Here is a 17,218-nt window from a genome sequence, read left to right as displayed (position 1 = left end):
TGCCACATTGTCACTTCACTGTCATATCAAGAGATGATTTAGTTAAATTTCCCACTCTTAATCTGATACTTTTTATTCTTGTAACTGTTGTATAAATTGGCATGCTTGCTGTGAGAATTTATAACATTGGGGTCAAGTTATATTTACTTCTTCCTCCCATAGATAGAGAATAGTGAATCCTCAGCTGAATTCTGCTGCTGGTTTTGTTCGACCACGCTCTCACATGGTAAAGAAAAGGTTGAAGATTAGATCCCCTCCACGACTCAGGCAGAGCTTTTCAGACCAGTTGTATCTTCATACTGTAGCATAAAGAGTGTCAGGAATGATAATTGCGACTAAATGCAGGAACACACTCATTGTTACTTGCAGAGGCAGACAGTTGAAACTTATTAAAAAAGTTCATTCTTGCACAAAGCAATAACATAATAACGAAATCCTACAGCTCAAGAATGACTGAGTATTACACTGCTCGCAAACTACAGAGATCCATTGAGATTAACTGTGAAGCTTTGTGCTGTGGCCTAGTTAAGTGTGTGTGTGTGTGTGTGTGTGTGTGTGTGTGTGTGTGTGTGTAGTGAGAGAAAGAACAAAGTGTGTATTGGATAAAAAGATTATTTGTAGCATGTAGGCCACAGGTCACGTCCCATCCACAGACACTCACAAACACACACACACACACACACACACACACACACACACACACACACACACACAAATTATTCTAGTGCCACTCTGGCCCTGGTGGTGCCAGTTAGGAGGCCTGTGGTGGATGTGTCAGCCATTGTGTGTGTGTGTGTGTGTGGGGGGGGGGGGTATCCTGCTCTTTGACTGCCTGTGATACTTGAGCCCCAATATTTTTGAATTGATTAGACTGATCCTTGTTTAACAACTTTGTGTATTCTGGTTGTAATTTTGGACAGCTTGAGTCATAACTCAGAACTCTTCATTCATGCAGGGTTTAAAAATGTGTGTGTGTGTGTGTGTGTGTGTGTGTGTGTGTGTGTGTGTGTGTGTGTGTGTGTGTGTGTGTGCATGCTAGAGGGCTCACATGTGTGGCCCTAAGAATGAGGGCATGAAAGGCTTGCTGCAAGGCGATGGCGGGGCAGATGTTGTCGGGGCTCCCTACAGAGCGTCTCTTCATCTGAAGTCAGGACGTCTCTGCTCTTGAGCTGCTGCCACTTCAGCTGCCACTCATCTGCATATCAGCCCCAGATTGGCCTAGACTGGGGAGAAGGGTGGAGCTATTTGCATGCTTCAAATGCATGCTGATAGAGATTGAAGGTGCACTTGTTTAACCAAGACATTTCTTGTGCATTCCCAGAATGCTTTTTGATTAGTGAGGCAATGATGTAACTTGGGGTTCCCTTAAACTACAGAGGGGTCACTGAGTCTGAGGACTTTTCTCCGCCTTTTCTTTGGTTTCATTTTCTTCTGTGAGTGTCTGGTGAAAGCTAAGGAGCACTACTGTTTCTGCAGGAGAATATGGCAGCAAATTCTGAAACGAACAGTGATTCAGAGGTATGTGCGTGTGGCTTTCCATCTTGCTGCTGATCCTGCAAGAATATCTGATTTATGGCATGCTCTTTGTTCTGACCTTCTACCACAGAGGTCATTGACAGGTTCCTCTGCAAGCATACATGTGTTTGATATTAGGTCACTTTCATGATACCGCACATACAGAACAAGCTGGAACATTCACATGAATGCATGTGACCGGTCATTCTGCTCAGATTTGATTCTGCTGTAATAATGGTAATTTTCTGGTGAATTACAGCGATGAATATCTGTTTATCTGAAATATCGGACTTCCACGAGGCTGCTGAACACATGTGGGTGGTTTAGCTGCCGAGCTGTCTTTTCCACGCACACGTGATACAACACACGTGTGCATGTATTGATCAGGTTTTGACTGCAGTCAGTGTTAATATCGATAAAAGACTTTCTGTTGGACATATGTCCATGCATTAAGACATTAGCTTGTTTGTGCTGTCCTATAGGTGGATGAGCTTGAGCCCTGTAGAAGGAGTGATGTGTGGAGATGAGGTGGGGAGGGCTATTTGTGTGTGTGTGTGTGTGTGTGTGTGTGTGTGTGTGTGTGTGTGTGTGTGTGTGTCTCTCTCTCTCTCTCCCTCTCACTCTCTCCATCCTGGGCCAGTTTCACACAGAGCCTTGCTATTACTATCCAAACAACCGCAGCATTCACACAGAGCACACATGGCTCAATTCACCACCTGCTACTGGCCTCACCACACAGCGAAACCTCACTGCTGTTCAGCCTGTCTAGTCACATTTTGCATCATTACAAAGACTAAACATGGAACTTTATTTCTGGTTGGGATGCCATTGCATAACCACGTTCATATTATCACTTGAAATAAAACAACAGTCCAAATTCAGTAGTTTAAGCTGCAACACCCGTGAAGCCTTACATGTCACCAGTGTACAGTTAAGTAAGCATTCATTCTACAAGCTTGCCAAACCAAAATGATTTCTCACTCATTGAATAATAGCAGAGCAGTTATTGTAGCTGGATTATAAACGACTCTGCCGACTACGTTTCCTCCCAAACTGAAATCTGCTTTCAACATAGACGGTCAATAACAACATGCTGTATAGTTGCTTTATGACTTTGGGCAGCTTCTGCTTGCGTTTCCCATGTAATACAGGGAACATTTGAAGTGGGCTTTCCCTTGAGAGCTGCATGTCATGCAACAAGTCATCATCCATCAGCACCGTGGCAGCCAATCCCACTACCACGATCCAACAGTAACAAAGCAGGGTAGTCACCCACACAACTTGTTTATGTAGAATTGGGTTTCATGTCCTTCAATTGTTTCTCAGGCCCTGCATGGGCTAGCCATGAAGGTCTGATCCTTCCTGACATATTCCAGAGTTCCCTTGTCTTACTCCACCTAAATGCTGGTGTTTACAACCATGGCTTTGATAAGCTTTCATCTCATGATTACAGAGGACAGCATTTGTCTCAGCGGCCGTACTCAACCTGCCATTAACCCCATAAACTGCTTATTAAATCTGATTAAAATCACAGCAGCGCTTCTGGGCTGTGTGCAATAAACAGAGAAAGATGGTGAAATTGTTGCTTTAGTCATCTGACACATCTCATATGATGAACATTACATTTCTGCCTGGTCAGCATCTTTAGGGTGGAGATCTTTGATGGGCTAGCTTACAAGCAAAAGTTCAGCAAGGGGGTTTGCATGAAGACAAAGTTATGTTTGCTTCAGTTCAGCCAGAAAAGAAGCAGCTGTTGTTGTTACCAATGGTTTAACATTCCTGTCTACATACAACTATTTCATTATCTCTGGGTCATTTATCTTGATGTGTAGAGACTGTGAATAAATCTAGCCTTGCTTTTTCTTTTTTGGGGGGGGGGGGGGGTTGGAAGTGGGGATGGTATATTTACTGTTGACTGTTCAGAGGAGCTATTTTGTCACATTGCAGTCTTAAACTTTTTTTTTTCAGTCATTTCCAGTCATGCATCTCACTGCCACTTTGGTCTTGAAACAGCAACTATGTGGTGTCACCTGGTCAGAGGCTTATTTTTTCTGCTTCATTACCAGTGAACTCTGTGTGGCATCACTAACGTTAAAGGTTTCCCATCAGTTATAATGAAGGAACCCTCAAGAGGAGCTAAAATGTCACCTCAGCCAGTTATGGAAATTGTAATTGGTTCAGGTCTCAGTTGAGACCGTTTCCTTTGGGAGTCTGTGCTGTCTAGCTTAGAAAATGGTTTTCACATTGAAGGATGAGGACAAAGAGACACATTTCTACATTTTGTAGACAAACGATGATATCCATAATTTTCTGTTGTGAAGTTAAAGTTGCTAATCCTTGTCATTTGTGAAAGTTTTAAATTTCTTGTAAAAAGAAGCACAAAGAGAAAGAAAAGAAAAGAAAAACAACCAGCCAAATCAAAATCCAGAGAGCTGTGGCTTTGGTGTGAAGGCATAGCTCACGAGAGTTGGATTGATGTTTGTATTGTCAATCAATCGTATGTTTCATAATTATATTGATGTCCTAGCTTCACACACACACACGCGCCCACCCACACACATACGTGTTATTTTGCTGATAATACAACCTAACATTTTAGCAGCTCAAATGCCTCCATCGTAAGTGCTTCTATTATACAACCATTTTAGTCCTTTTTGGGAACTAAAATGTTCACAGTAACCCTGCCTGGATTACAGCAGATCCTTGGATAAGTCAAGTTGAGTGGGTGAGCAATTCACTGGGATTTAATTCACCCTGAAGATCGAGTACTACTGCTTTTGTATGACAAGTGAGACATGTGAGATAGGTACGCTCAGTAAAATCTGATCAAATCTCCATTCTTCAGTGTAGTAATCTTACTTTAGCCGTGTTCCTGAAGGAGGAAAAAGGAATAAAGATGTCAAACCCACAGTATTTTTTAATCTCGCCAAGTTTTTGTTCATTCTTCTTCATTCCATCTCTACCTGTATTCCACACATTTTCCTCTGGGGCTTGTGCTAAGACTTTCATATAAAGAACAATCAATGTTGATGTGTGACACCAAGTTAAATGAGTAACAAAGGGGCTGCACCAAAGTGAATCTACGAACTATACTCATTCATGTTTGCCGTATCAATTTGACTTAGAGGCTGGAACCTTTTGCGGCTAAAAGATGAAAGATATGATGCCCATTTAACTGCATCTTTACATTAGGAATTCCTCTGAAGAAGGGAAAGTGGATGTCTCTGAAACACTTGTAGAAGAAAACCTAAACCTCAGTAAACACACAAAAGAGGGAGGAGGAGAAAGGGAGGAGTGTGACTGTCAGTCTGACTCCTAAGACCATGCAGCCTGCAAACTTGATCACATTTGGAGCAACTTGCTGCATAAATTTACATTTAAATGAGTAAATCTCCTTAATGCTTAATGTTCCAGACAAGTACATTGGGATATAAATAGTTTTTTCATCAGCTTAATAAGCAAACTCATTACCATAGTAGGTTGGATCATGGCAGCATGTTCGTCTCTCATCTTGTGATTTGCTGGATACATGGGTTAGCTTTGCTGCACCACAGCTTTTCTTGACTGACCCATCAACATTTTTTTTTGAAGTGGTCATTGTTGATCAGTCAGAGAACCCTCAGTGTGTGATGGAGTGACAAGAGTTCAGATAATGTTTCAGCTGCGGACTTGATGAAAGTTGGTGTGTAGCCAGTGAGCAGTGATGACACAGATCATCGATGCTGCTGATCAGTATCCCCGGGCGTTGAGTGGCTCAATGGGGCTGAAGGACGCTGTGTCCTGTAGTGGAGGCGTATAAATGCTGGGGCACCCAGTCTCCACTTCCTGCTGCCTGCTGGTGTGGGCATGAAGAGGAATTTCCAAAGCACACGCTGGAAAAAGAGGTTGTACACTCTGATCAAAGGTACCACAGGTGAGGGACTATAAGAGAAGAGGTGAGGCTCCGAGCAGGTGCTGAGCACGATGGTTGGTGGTATAACTTTGTTGGTTCACTTTTCTGGTGAAGAACAGGTTTGTGTGTGTTTGTGTTTTTTGTTGTTGTTTTAATTTCACTTGATGTGTTTTTGCTCCCTGAGGTTACTTTGATTTGCGTTTAGATCAGAGTCTGTTCGTCATTTTGGAGTCTCAGGTTTTTCATCATCGAATTACTGGAAAAATGAATGAGTGCATTTCAGCTCCAAACTTGTGGAAGGTTCTGGATCACCATCTCTTCTATGTAGGTCACAGGGCTGGCCATGTTGGACATTGATCTCTGGGCTTTGGTTGTAGCACAGAAAACAGGTCACTGATTTACAAAACTGGGAAACTATCAATTTCTTCTCTGCCCTTCAGCCTTAAATCTCAGCATAATTACAACTGGAGGCGATGGATGGATTGCGTTGAAAAACATATTGGGATAACAGGATATAGGCCTTTTTAACTGTGGTTGGAGAGGATTGGAATTGAAAATTTTAAAATATCTGTCAAAAGTTTTAGCAGTAGTAGTTTATAATGAGGAAAATGCAAGAAGAAAGCCAATAATAATCCAGTCTGTTTAGGCAGAATCAGCCTGTTTTTATTTGGAGTCTGATCTTTTCATCAAACTTTCAATGTCTTTCTGCCTGATGTGCAGCTGGAACAGATAAGCTTATCTGCTGGCACTGGTATCAGCTGGAGTTGTGCATTTTTGGTGACGCCCGAAACACTGAATAGGATGATGTAGTGCTGTCATGGCTGAAGGCCAGATTGGACATTACTCTGTTAGACTGGCCCCCAAAATGCCAGCATGCATCACTCAATCATCTTTCGAGTAATTCAACCAGTCATCGTATTTTCTCTGCAATCATACCGTTTCCTCTGGGAAATGGTATTTCATGTGTTGTTTCTTTGGCCTTATTAATTCTTTTTTTTTTTCATTTTTGTCGTTATGTCTCACTCCTCTTATCGTTCTGTCTCGGTTCTCCAACCATGTGTACTTAATTTCCCTCACTGCCAACTCCATGGGTGTGCCACCCTGTCTTTTCCTGACATGAACCTCATGTTTGCCCCGCTAAACTTCTCCTCATGCATATTGCCTTCGGGGTGGAGATTGCAGAGTGCACTCTAGCCCCAGTTGCAATGGAGGACAGTGACCATGAGGTTCAGTCTTCATCAGAGGAGCACGACTCCTGCCCCGCCTCACCTAACCCCAGCAGGGACCTTGACGCTGACCAGGTACCAGTGACACCCCACAACCCCTTGTAATCACAGTCTTCAGTAGATTTGGTTACAGCAACATGCTAGCATGCATTTTCAACTCTCTTTCAGCATGCAGTCGAAAAACTTCCCTTACTCTCTTAACGTCCCAGCAGCCGTACTTTTACCTCCTCGCTAATGCAGTAGTGCAGAGTATATAGATGCAACAGGAGTCACAATATGGGCCTGTTGCTGAATTTAAATGACCTGATTGCTTTCTCAGGGCTGCTGCATTATTTATCTTTGTCCGTGGTTTGCAGAGAGACCTCGGTCTGTTGGACTGTTTTAGCTGTAGTCCAGAATTTAGACTTGGGCAGCCTTAAAGGAGCTGCTTACCCTGTAACAGGAGGTGCTACACTTAATTATTGTTTTATGTCAATGTTGTGGCGCTCACAGAACATTACAACTGAAATAGTCAATTTTTGAATAACACAGACATGAAGAAAGCCCTTCTGCTACACATTAGCTCAGTGACAGGCAATTTATAACTCATAATGGTGGAAAAACTGATGGCGGGATGCATTCTGCTCCAAGGAATGTACAATTAAGTTTATGCTCTGGATTGCAGCTCATTCAATATTTAATATTTATTGCAAGGAAATACCATACGAGTCCACTGAGATGGGTTTGTGGTAACTCAAGCTGGACCTGTTGTCATTAAGTGATAGAAAGCTGTGTCTGTAACATATTAATGCAGTTCCATTCATTTCCTGCCCACTGCATTGTTTCTACCGCAGACTGATGAACAACTTTAGAAATCAGTTAATAAAATTAATTCAGATGACAAGACTGAAAGGTTTCATAGCGTCATCAGGATTTCCTCTTTAAAATACATCCACCTGCATTTGCAAATGGCTACCCTTCCTGTGTCAAGTTAACTGCTAAGTAAGCGTCCTGTTACTGCTCCTAAAATTGCGTTTTCTGCTCACTGGATCTCTATTCTTCCTCCACCCTTTGTTTTTTCTGCCACCTGTTCTTCCACACCGCCTTGTCCACCACCTCCTGCCACCTTGGTGTCTCTTTAGCATTCCAGCCATTCAGATGACTCAGAGGTGGCGAACATTATGCAAGACCCCCACCACCACGATCACGACAGTATGCCACACTGCCATCATGACCACGAGGCTCATGATATTGACAGGGAAGCAGAGGGCGAAGACCGCCCTCACACCCCGTCTTATTTGCGGCCCCCCGTGGCAGGCAGGGCACAGTCGGATTCAGGTTCAGACCCCAGTTTGCCGCAGATCAGAAGTGTGGAGTTTGACTTGTCCTCCCCTGTCAGTCCCTCCAGGCCCAAAAGTCCCTGGGGTCGATTTGACCCTTACGACAATAATGAGGTAACACAAGAACATCCAGCTTGAAATCCAGAGAGAAGATGGTTGTGTGTGCATTTGGATCACTTCATTACTGCTTGTTTAAGGTCATGCAAGTCCACATGTAATAAATATGTTGTTTTATGTGGTGAAAAGGATGATTAATTGTTGTAAAGGTTGTGAACGATGCTCTGAAGGAAGCTGTGCTTTTTTGCTTTGATTGGGACTTAAGCTGCCTAACTTCTGTCAAAAAGTTGAGATGATCTTTAACTAAACAGGGCAACCTGCTCTTGAGGTTGTGTATACGACTCTAGTTGATGACATATGGACCTCTGACATCATCTCTTCTGTTCTTGTATCGTTTCAGGACCAAGATAAGGAATATGTAGGTTTTGCAACACTTCCAAACCAGGTGCATCGCAAATCTGTCAAGAAGGGATTTGACTTCACACTAATGGTGGCAGGTAAATCCTAGTTTGAACATTAGCAGACATTTGAGCTTAAGCCAGTCTTTGAAGTTTAACTTCACTCTCCCTTTGTGTATTGTTCTTTGTTTGAAGGAGAGTCTGGCCTGGGAAAGTCCACCCTTGTCAACAGTCTCTTTCTCACAGATCTTTACAAAGATAGGAAGCTGCTCAACGCTGAAGGTGAGGACGCGACTGCTCTTGATGTTTTTCTTTTCTTTTCTTTTGGTCAAAAACTATTTGTTCATCAATGTGCTGTGGCTATCTGAACGTGGTTTGTTTGTGTCCCTCCATTAGAGAGAATCACACAAACAGTCGAAATCACCAAACACACAGTGGATATAGAAGAGAAAGGCGTCAAACTGAAGCTCACTATCGTGGACACCCCTGGGTTTGGGGACGCTGTAAACAACACAGAATGGTAAAGTCTGTTGTGAAGACACTGACACCTCGCAGGGCACAACTAGAATGAAATTGCCCATGAACCTTAGGGTCCCTGTGTGTGTGTGCGTGTGTGTGTGTGTGTGTGTCTGTGTCTGTGTGTCTGTGTCTGTGTCTGTGTCTGTGTGCGTGTGCGTGTGTGTGCGTGTATGTGTCTGCTCTAGCTGGAAGTCGGTGGCCGACTACATCGACCAGCAGTTCGAGCAGTATTTCAGGGACGAGAGTGGCCTCAACCGCAAGAACATCCAGGACAACCGGGTGCACTGCTGCCTCTACTTCATCTCACCCTTCGGTCATGGGTATGAAAACAGCAGTGCTCATCTAGGAGTTACTCTCTGTTCCCAGTAATGTCACAATTACTCTTTTTACTGCTGTATATGATGTCTTGAGACTACTTTCCCTAAACACATGTACCTCAGGTGGCCTACACAGCCTTTGTCCTGAGATTTATTGGAAATATCTGGTGCAGCAGCATCTAGGAGCTGCACATTCCGACCTATACATTTTTAATGCGGCGGGCTCCTGCTCTAGTTAAAGCAGCTGCCTTCAGGTGAATTTAAATCTCTGCTTTTGCTTTAATCAATGATTTGCTTGTGAGTGCTGATGAGGTGCTTTTTAGTGTATTTGTGCTTATGTGCATTTACACATCAGTGTGCTCATTAACAGTGAATCTCCCATAAAGAAAAAGTAATGCTTCAGTGGGTTTCCAAAGTCACAGTAATGGAGAAACTGCTCCCTCTGTTGATGAGCAGCAGCCATTACTCTTCACACAGCTGAACAAATCTCCACCGGCGCTGATCAATCATCATCTCAGGCTTTGATTTTACAGGAAATCAATGTTGACAGGCTTCCAGCACACAATCAAAAAGATTTGAAATGTTGTTAACTGTTTATCACGTCATTTCATGAACAGCAACATATTACATTTAGAGACTGAATTACTGGGTTGTTTGCATATGTGTCCTGGATCTTTCCCAGCCTACGGCCTCTGGATGTGGAATTCATGAAAGCTCTGCACGAGAAGGTCAACATCGTCCCCGTCTTGGCCAAAGCAGACACACTCACCCCTAGTGAGGTCAAGAAAAAGAAAATCAAGGCAAGGCTTGCTCTGCCTGATGAATGGTGATGGATGGCTAACGTAACACTCCAAAAATTAACAATGACGTTGTTTTGCGAATCAAGAGCATTTTATTTCTGTTTCTTGCTGTCCAGTTTCCACTTCAGTTATTACTTGACTGTAAGACTCCTTAAGGATGTCTTTCATTTTGTTTGGCTGCAGATTAGAGAGGAGATTGAACAGTATGGTATCAAGATCTACCAGTTCCCCGACTGTGACTCCGATGAAGATGAAGACTTCAAGCAGCAGGACCACGAGCTGAAGGTTAGAGACGAAAAATGTCAGAAATCTTCTGTCTTATACCTGAGCTGAAGTTTTTGCATCTAAAGTTGTACCTTATTCAGTACCATGTAAATGGCAAGACATGTCTGCCAGACATATTTTCAAAGATTGATAGAAATAGAAACAGTAAAAGGAAATAGCAGATATTTCTAATGACAATGAATGAAATGTATAAGTAACATAAAACTGTACATACATACATACATGCTCGTACACAATCTCACAGGAAACATGTCTTTGTTGTGTGAAACTCATCTCTGAGGAATGAAACAATAAATGCAGTGTAACGTTGTTGAAGACTAAATCTATAGAGTGTCTGACCTTGACTGTGTACTACTGAGTACACAGTCGTGATGAGTCAGCCCTCTTCTGCTACTCCTGCTCCATAAACTGGCGAGGGTGCTGGCAGTGTGCTCGGCTACATCTCTGCGTCCTCTGTTGCAAGCATCACAGATAAATAATGAAAATGAAACAAGGGCCATGTTTGAAAATTAATCATGTTTGGGACCCTGCTTACATTTGAGAGTGAGTAGAAATGTAAAAAGAAGAGAAAAGAATATTAGAGACACCAGCATGAAGGTTATTAAGTGGCGTAGGAATCCAAAAACCCAAGTTTTGGTTGAATATATGAAATAAGGTATAGAGATACAAGATATTTTTAACATTTTGTTCAGAATTTCTGAACTATTTTTGTCTTAAAAACATCAGTTGCTATCAACTATTGTTGTTGTGGACATTAAACATCATCAGCCCGAAAACAGAAGAAGCATGAAGCCTCGTTATGGTGACGTTGAAGCCATGCGTCAGCGATGCAGTTAATTCCCAGCTGAACTTTAAATTTCTACTCCTGATGATTGCATTTACACTTCAAAAAGCTGTTTGTAAAAAAAGTCTGCATTTGTGAAGATTATCTTGCAAATAAGAACACGTAAATGTCATAAACTTTGGTGCCACAGAGCTGACTTTCAAGGATAATCCAAAATCCAGGGTCCCATTCCTGTCGTTTTTTTGTCAGGGGAACTCCTGGCGATACAAACTTTAGTGTTGGCCTATAAAAAAATGTCACCCCTGTGGCGTTTTTTTTTTTTATAGTCAGCTCAGTGAATAATGAGCAAATCTGCAGTGCACCATCCCTAATGTCCCACTCAGCTACGCAATCTCTTTGAAACAGTAATATTTTATTCATTGTATCTGTTCCCACCATAAGGAAAGCATTCCGTTTGCAGTAATTGGCAGCAACACAGTGGTGGAGGCCAAAGGGAAGAGGGTGCGAGGTCGTCTATACCCCTGGGGCATCGTAGAAGGTAGGACCCCTCTTGAAGTCCATCCCAACTTACAAACCTTTATGGAGGCTGCACACATTTTCTGTTGAGGTACAATGCAAACCTGCTTTTGATATTCACACCGATTTGCAGTGGAAAACTCGGCTCACTGTGACTTTGTGAAGCTGAGGAACATGCTCGTGCGCACTCACATGCAAGATCTGAAGGATGTGACTCGGGAGACCCACTATGAGAATTACAGAGCCCAGTGCATCCAGAGCATGACCCGCATGGTCGTGAAGGAACGCAATCGCAAGTAAGACACACACACTCGCACACCTACGGTACACAAATTCTATGGTTTTTGAGTTGAAAAATTCGGTCATTTACTCTGCCTATTTAGTATTTCTTCTATCTGGTAGATGGTGAGTCCACATAACTCCAGATTGAATTATTTCAAAAGCTATTGGGTGGGCATGGTACCTTGAACTGCTGTTCATGATCCCCAGAGGATGAATCTTACTGTTATATCATCTATTGATGGATTTTAACTAGGATTGAATATCTGGCACCATCGTTGGCCTCAAATTGTAAATTGATACTTAGATCCTCTGGTTTCTGACCAAATGTCTGCAAAAGTTAAAAACATTGGTATCTGCCTCAGCATTATGTCAAATGCTAATCAGCCAGTGTTGGCAGCCAGACAAGTTCAAGCAATATACTGTGCGTCGAAAAAGCTCAATATTATAGCTGCTGAACATTGGTTAGCATTTGCGATTAGCCCAAAGCACTGCAAATGTGAGCAAGCTAATGTGCTAAATCAACAAGTTGACTTAGATTTAGTTCATGGTGTAAGCATTCATGGACAGATTTGGAAAGTACCAGTACTCAAGCAGGGGACTGTTTGGCTAAATGTAGTTCCTGTACAATAGATAAAGAAGCTAGACTTTCCTCTGGTCAAAGGCCAGATTTAGTTCCTGATTTCCTCAAGTTTTTTCTTTGTCCTCAGAAACGTTCCTGTGGTTGAGGTGCCCTGGTGCTCTTCTTTAGCTCTAATGTGTTGGTTAGGTTCTTAGAAGCTTTACTTCTCAATTCACAGGTTTTGATTTACCTCATGATTGTAAAAAGTGACTTCGAACCTCGAGGTCCAGCTACAGGTGTGGTGGCACTGTGTTTGAACACACATTTTTGATGTCAGAGGGTCTTTTAAACTTTAAAAACTATTTGTGCATTTAAGTTTGGATGTGACTCAATACTAAATTTATATTGGGGTTATTCAGATCATTTTGTTCCTTCTCCAAAAACCAAATATGAAAAGTTTGATTCATCTCTGCCTCCTCTATTTTTCTATAGTAAGCTAACCAGGGAGAGCGGCACAGACTTCCCTATCCCCGTGGTGCCTGACGCCCCAGACAGCGAGATGGAAAAGCTCATCCGAGAGAAAGATGAGGAGGTACAGCATACCGACCATGAAATGGAGTTACATCGACACCATGATCATGGCCACGAGTGTGAGCCGGAATACAATTCAGACCACCACGAGCACTTAGACCCTCAGTCTAACTCAGAGACACACTTCCGTCAGATGGAAGATGAAGCCCTTTGAGTGCCTTCAGCTCACAGATGTTTACCCAGGAGCCTCCTCTGGTGCAAGTTCTGGTCATGTTTTCTGAGGCTGACGATGAGTAGCCGCAAAAACATGAGTCATTACACACTCAAAATTCCTCCTCTGTCCCCAATAATCACTCGAAGCATTCCATAACCAGCTTAACTAAGGCTTTATATTATATAAATGTATGCGCATCACTATATGGGTTGCATATATTTATGGCGATAGCAACAAGGTGTGGTTCAGCTGGAAGTTCTCACGATCATAATAGTAGAAACCCTCAGATGTTGTTACTTGTGACGGATTTGTCGGTCTTCAGCTCCGTTCCACTGCAGTGCATACAGCCACCGTAGTTTCATAGCATAGCAGAATGACACCTCAGCAAACCATGGAGCTGTGACTGTGACTGTAGAGCAGTTTTTGATAATATAATAGAACATGAATTCCTGTAATGTCATATACATCATTTCTGTGCCGGCAAAGTCAAGCGGCTGAGCAGTTGTTATTCTTTTTTTGATATTTATAGAAGGAAGTTAACCCTCAGAGAACGTTCCTATTATATGAACCATGCATTTACACTTTAGCTTCACGGCCTGTCTAAGGAGGCTTTCACGGTTGTGGAGAGTGAGTGAAAATATTCATGCAACTGAGATGGTGGTGATTGGAATGGTCCATACTGCTGTCTACAATGAGAAAAAAATTCTTTTGCACATTCAAATAGAAAAGATCCTGCACTCTTGTTGCAATATGCAGTTTGAATTTATTGGCTTGGACAATCTGTGTAGCTCTACCTCAGGTATGGGAACCCATGTCACCACAAACAATGTCTACACATCTCAGTGTTCCACTGGAGTAACACAGTTCTTCATTTTACCTAATTATAATAAAAGATTAATTTAAGATACAGCAGAAAAAAACTTCTTATTCACATTTTGGTGTTTTAACGACTAGGAAACATCAAGAAAACTCTCTCCCTGGATTCATCAAAAACATTTAACTCGATTCGCCTCTGCTGAAGTTGACATTAGCCTTATGCAGTGTGTTGTTACACAGAATGTCAAATATGTCTTTTGTCCCCCATCACTTCAACTCTTTTGCAATAAATTCCATTAAAATATACTTGAATAATGTGAATATTAACTTTAAAGGTCCCTGGAGGTGCAGGATACGAAATTGTAATGAATGTTTTTATTACTATAACAAATCCCAGCTGATGGTACATCTGTGTCCATGATGTATTTACCTTTCTCTGCCTCCCATTTAACCCTGACAAATCTATTTACTGAATCAAATAAAGACTTTTATTTCATCACGTTTTTTTATTTTCTGTGTGAATAGCATGAACATTTAGAGAAATGTGAATAGATTTTGTCAATCAGTGCAATATTCTGCCAGTAAAGCAAGACGTGAAGCACAATCCCATCAGATAAGGCCTGCACGAGTAGTTCTGATGGATCTGACTGTTTTTAGTTGACCACCTGACATGAATTTATTTAACAATCATGAAATCCTAGTGCGGGTTACTATGTTAGCACAGTCACGTGACCTAGACAGAGCAGACTGAAACCTCGAGTGTGATAGATTTGTTGTCAGTGCAGCCATGTGGGAGTAATGAGTCGTTAATGTCATGTTGCCTGTGTAACCATGACGTCACACTAACGCCCGCCTCGTGTCTCCTCACAGCTGCGGCGGATGCAGGAGATGCTGCACAAGATCCAGGATCAAATGCACACTCAGAAAGACGCCTTTTAACACAGGAGTCTCTCTTTCCCCGGGATGAACAAACATCCCAGGAAACATTTATTCCACTCCTGAACTCTGACATCCTTACGTGTCCGATCGACCACCACTCAACCTCATCAGCGGCTCGTTACGTTCCAGGGACCCGGTGGCGAGGTGGTAAGATGCAGCTCCTTAAATCCTCTCCATTGTGGCACCACCGCAGGGAAACCACTGCTGTTTCTCCAATAAAGATGTTTGTTGAATTATTTGTGTCTTCAGCTGTGAGGCGAGGAGAGTGAAACAGCAGCACATGATTAAATCTGATTCTTCCTCTATCTGAACTTTATTTTACCACATAATCACAGGGTGTTTGTCTTGTTTTGTTTTTGTTTTTTATTTGTTAGGTCTGATATGAGGTTTACATCTAATAACTGGTGACCTGTTCATATTTTTAAGCCCACTTTTCTGGTGCAAGGTTATTTTTATTATCTCTATAGGTAAACATGCATACATATATATATATATATATATATATATATATATATATATATTTTTTTTTTTTTTTATATATATATATTTTTTTTTTTCTTATTTTCATGTTTTATGTGTTGCTGGTTTTATTTAACTACACTTTAGTACACTGCTATGTATGAATGAACGAAATGGGTCAGTTTAATCTTTATGTGTGGATTAGATTAATTTTATATGTACCTGCATGTTTAACTGCCACCGTGTTCTCCGCCCTGCGATGCCTGGCACTAATGATGTTAATGCTTGCCAGTCCGAACTCACCAAGTAAACCACTGCTTAGTGATCGCCATATCACGACATCATGCAACCTAATCTAAATGGAGAGGATAGATGATGAAAATTCCCCAACACACACACACACACACACACACATACACGCACACACACAAACATGTGACACTTGACTTTGTGACATGGTGCATGAGGTCAAGTGCAACTTCGCATCAGAGGCCATGCAGTGTGTTTATTTTTGCATGAATTGTGAAGGTCACTCAGATTGATCACATGGTTATTTATGGACAATACAAATATGTAGCTATTTGTTAAATCTGTTGATGCAGATGGAGTTTTCTTTTTCATTGGTAGAAATTCTTGTTGTGAAGGGAAACTCCTGTATTGAACATGCGTCAACCAATTGTTTACTTGCAACCAAAGCCAACGGTGACTAAATGGATTTGTCCAAAATTTTGGATTCTTGTTTTAGGAAAGCAAAGAGTATTGATAAGATTATAATTATGGAATGAACTTTTTCTTCAATAATGTCTATATTGTGAGTACAAACCTATTTTCTGACTTAATTAACTTGCAAGTTGCAAGTTTCTTTAGTTGTTACATTCCTCAAGTCTCTGTCCCAGAGTCAAATGTTTGTTTCTTAATTATTTTTTTTTGTTGTATATTAAATTTGTCTTCTGTTATTCTACTTTTTGGAGTATATTTATGTAATAAATTTATAAATGCAAATGTGGATGGAGAAGACAATATATACAAATTCTAATATTGTAATAAAAATATAATTTTCATGTCTCCATCAGATGTTGGGTTTTGTTTCATGTTGTCAAAGAGAATTGTATATATTCTTTTTAATGGGAATATTTAATATTAGGCGGCACGGTGGTGCAGGGGTCAGCACTGTCACCTCACAGCAAGAAGGTTCCGGGTTCAAGTCCTGGCTCCAGCACAGGATCTTTCTGTGTGAGTCTGCATGTTCTCCCTGTACCTGTGTGGGTTCTCTCTGGTACTCCAGCTTCCTCCCACAGTCCAAAGACATCAAGAGGGGACGAGGCTGATTGATACTCTAAATTGACCGGAGGCGTGATTGTGAGTGTGAATGGTTGTCTGTCTATATGTGTTGGTCCTGCGATGGACTGGTGACCTGTCCAGGGTGAACCCCGCCTCTCGCCCAAAAGCCGCTGGGATAGACTCCAGCCCCCCACGACCCTTAACAGGAATAAGCGGAAGAAAATGGATGGATGGATATTTAATATTTATCATGATAGTGTGTCACACTCTTTATTTGGAGGCAGCAGCAAAGTGTGTGTGTGCGGGGGGGGGGGGGGGGGGGCAGGAAAACCATAGAACCAAATTTTGCAGCATGTTTCCTGTTGGTGGGAATAATGTGCTTGTGTTCCAATGAAGAATCTTGCTGCACTGTCTCCAAATCCTTCAAAAAAATTGATAATTGTAATCACAGTAAATCAATTCAGTCATGCGGGCCCAGAGCACTTTACTGCGTGTACTTTGAATAGATA

At 41.8% G+C, this 17,218-nt stretch overlaps 1 protein-coding gene across 2 annotated transcripts; it reads left to right on the top strand.

Moving 5' to 3' along the window:
- The first annotated feature begins 5,380 nt into the window (after window positions 1-5,380).
- On the top strand, window positions 5,381-15,486 carry septin4b (septin 4b). Of its 2 annotated transcripts, XM_086215831.1 has the most exons (12): window positions 5,384-6,708; window positions 7,755-8,066; window positions 8,410-8,506; window positions 8,603-8,689; window positions 8,804-8,927; window positions 9,112-9,246; window positions 9,926-10,043; window positions 10,227-10,328; window positions 11,554-11,650; window positions 11,762-11,924; window positions 12,962-13,061; window positions 14,901-15,486. In XM_086215831.1, the coding sequence occupies exons 1-12, from the start codon at window positions 6,559-6,561 to the stop codon at window positions 14,967-14,969; spliced, it is 1,554 nt and encodes a 517-aa protein (XP_086071957.1). In that variant the 5' UTR covers window positions 5,384-6,558; the 3' UTR covers window positions 14,970-15,486. The 2 variants fall into 2 exon arrangements, with proteins under 2 accessions (XP_086071956.1, XP_086071957.1); XM_086215830.1 differs by lacking the exon at window positions 14,901-15,486 and having other exon boundaries at window positions 5,381-6,708; window positions 12,962-14,578.
- The last annotated feature ends 1,732 nt before the right edge of the window (window positions 15,487-17,218 follow it).

The sequence above is a fragment of the Aulostomus chinensis genome, chromosome 10 (genome assembly GCF_037954235.1).
Source record: "Aulostomus chinensis isolate RoL2024-O1b breed Wild chromosome 10, RoL_Achi_v1.0, whole genome shotgun sequence".
Lineage (NCBI taxonomy): Eukaryota > Metazoa > Chordata > Actinopteri > Syngnathiformes > Aulostomidae > Aulostomus > Aulostomus chinensis.
This window is presented reverse-complemented; position numbering and strand designations above follow the sequence as displayed.